Raw genomic sequence first — 1,633 nt, forward strand, 5'->3', positions numbered from 1 at the left:
GGTTACATTGCCGGCTGCTTCCGGCGCCACCGAGCTGCCCAGTGCAGGACCGGAGAGTGGAAGAAGGTGGCCAAGGTGATGGACCGTTTCTTCATGTGGGTCTTCTTCCTAATGGTTTTCCTCATGAGCGTGCTCATCCTAGGCAGAGCTGCCTGATGCCCTGACCCACTGCCCTGATGTACCCCATGCCAGCAACACTCCTCACCCTTCCCTCAGCCTCCGAGGGATGGTGGTGCCCCTCGAGGATGACTTATCTCAAGCAAGCCCTGGTCCCCCAAGGAGTAGCAGGGTGGGAACTCCACCAGCACTGGGGAGGAGGAACCCAACAGAGGGACTCCCGCCCTGCCTGGGGCTGCCCTTGCCTCAGGGCTAGCAAGTCCCAGCCCTGCTGAGTGAGAGCACCAGTGCATGTGCCTATGTCCTCCCATGGCTTCCTGAACCCAAGAAATCCAACAAAATGGAAATAAAACCTGGAGTGTGTGTCCTCCCTCTCCTACCTGGGGGGTGGGGATGTCCCGGTGTCTCACTGCACCAGGGAGGCTGCAGCACTGACACCAGCTGGAATGAGCTGGGGGTGTGCAAAGAGGTGTGGGACTCTCAGGGAGCATTCTCTCCCTGGGGTCATGCCCAGTCCTCACAGCCCCATCTGGAGATCCACAATGGAGGGAGGGTTGGGCAGAGCCCCTGGTTATTAGTGCAGCTTCGGGGTCTCAAGTTGCCACAAAACTACACATGAAACCCTGCAGTGCCCTGAGCTGAGACCAATGCAATGACAGCCAACTCCCATCCCTTCCTGCATCCGCACCAGCATCTGCTGCCCTGCCCAGCCAGGGAGCGGGTTCACTGCATCCCTCTGAGATACTGTTCCAGTGTCTGGCAGCCCTGACAAGGGTTCTGAGGTTGGGAGGGGCAAGCCCCCACCCTGTTTCTCTCTGGATGCTGACTTAGGATGAGGATGGCACCTGGGAGGTTTGGAGGGACCTGGCTCTCGATACCTTCAGTGTTAAACTCACAGGGTTCCCCATGGGAAAGGATGTGGGGCACAGCAGGAGCTCTGGAGCTGGCACCTGCCGTGGGCAGGCGCCCGGGGCTCAAAGGTCCCCCACGCTCCCCTGCCTGTGGCAGGCACTGTCCCAGGGACCCCATGCCACTCAGGAACCCCTGCATCACCCCAGAGAAGTGGGGGCCCCTCTCCATCCTTGGGATGTGGTAGGACACGAACCTTGTGCAGCTCCGGCCAGGAAGCAGCCCCTCTGGCCACTGCAGGTCCTCTCCTGATCCTCACCCTGTGGCCATGGAGCCCTTGAGGGGTGACAGGTCCCTCATGGAGAGTCACCGCTGGAACAGCTCCCAGCACATGAGCTCAGTGTAGGCCTGGGATGGATGCCTCAGGTGTTTGGGGATTTGGCGCCTCCAGCCATGTTTGGGGACGGGACCTAGGACAGCTGGACCTGGTGGTAGGGAACTGCCCCAGGGCCTTGGGATGCCTCTGCCCAAGGAGGAAGGCGCTGTCTCAATGTTGGGGCAGAGACAGGAGCAGACTGCTAAGGCTGGAGGTACCTCTGGAGCTGGGGGCCCAGGGCCACGTCGGAATGGTTTTGAGGGTCTCCAAGGACTGAGGCTCCACCACCCA

The 1,633-nt window shown here is 60.7% G+C and overlaps 1 protein-coding gene across 1 annotated transcript in view; it reads left to right on the plus strand.

The window, feature by feature from the left end:
- Window positions 1–156, plus strand: part of LOC104275802 (neuronal acetylcholine receptor subunit alpha-10-like) — a gene marked incomplete at its 5' end in the record, with an annotated part of 1,148 nt that extends 992 nt beyond the window's left edge. Inside the window, one exon of the mRNA XM_009871853.1 lies at window positions 1–156. Coding sequence (XP_009870155.1) covers window positions 1–156 — 156 coding nt within the window.
- Between the last annotated feature and the right edge of the window lie 1,477 nt (window positions 157–1,633).

The sequence above is a fragment of the Apaloderma vittatum genome, unplaced genomic scaffold (assembly GCF_000703405.1).
Source record: "Apaloderma vittatum isolate BGI_N311 unplaced genomic scaffold, ASM70340v1 scaffold27256, whole genome shotgun sequence".
NCBI lineage: Eukaryota > Metazoa > Chordata > Aves > Trogoniformes > Trogonidae > Apaloderma > Apaloderma vittatum.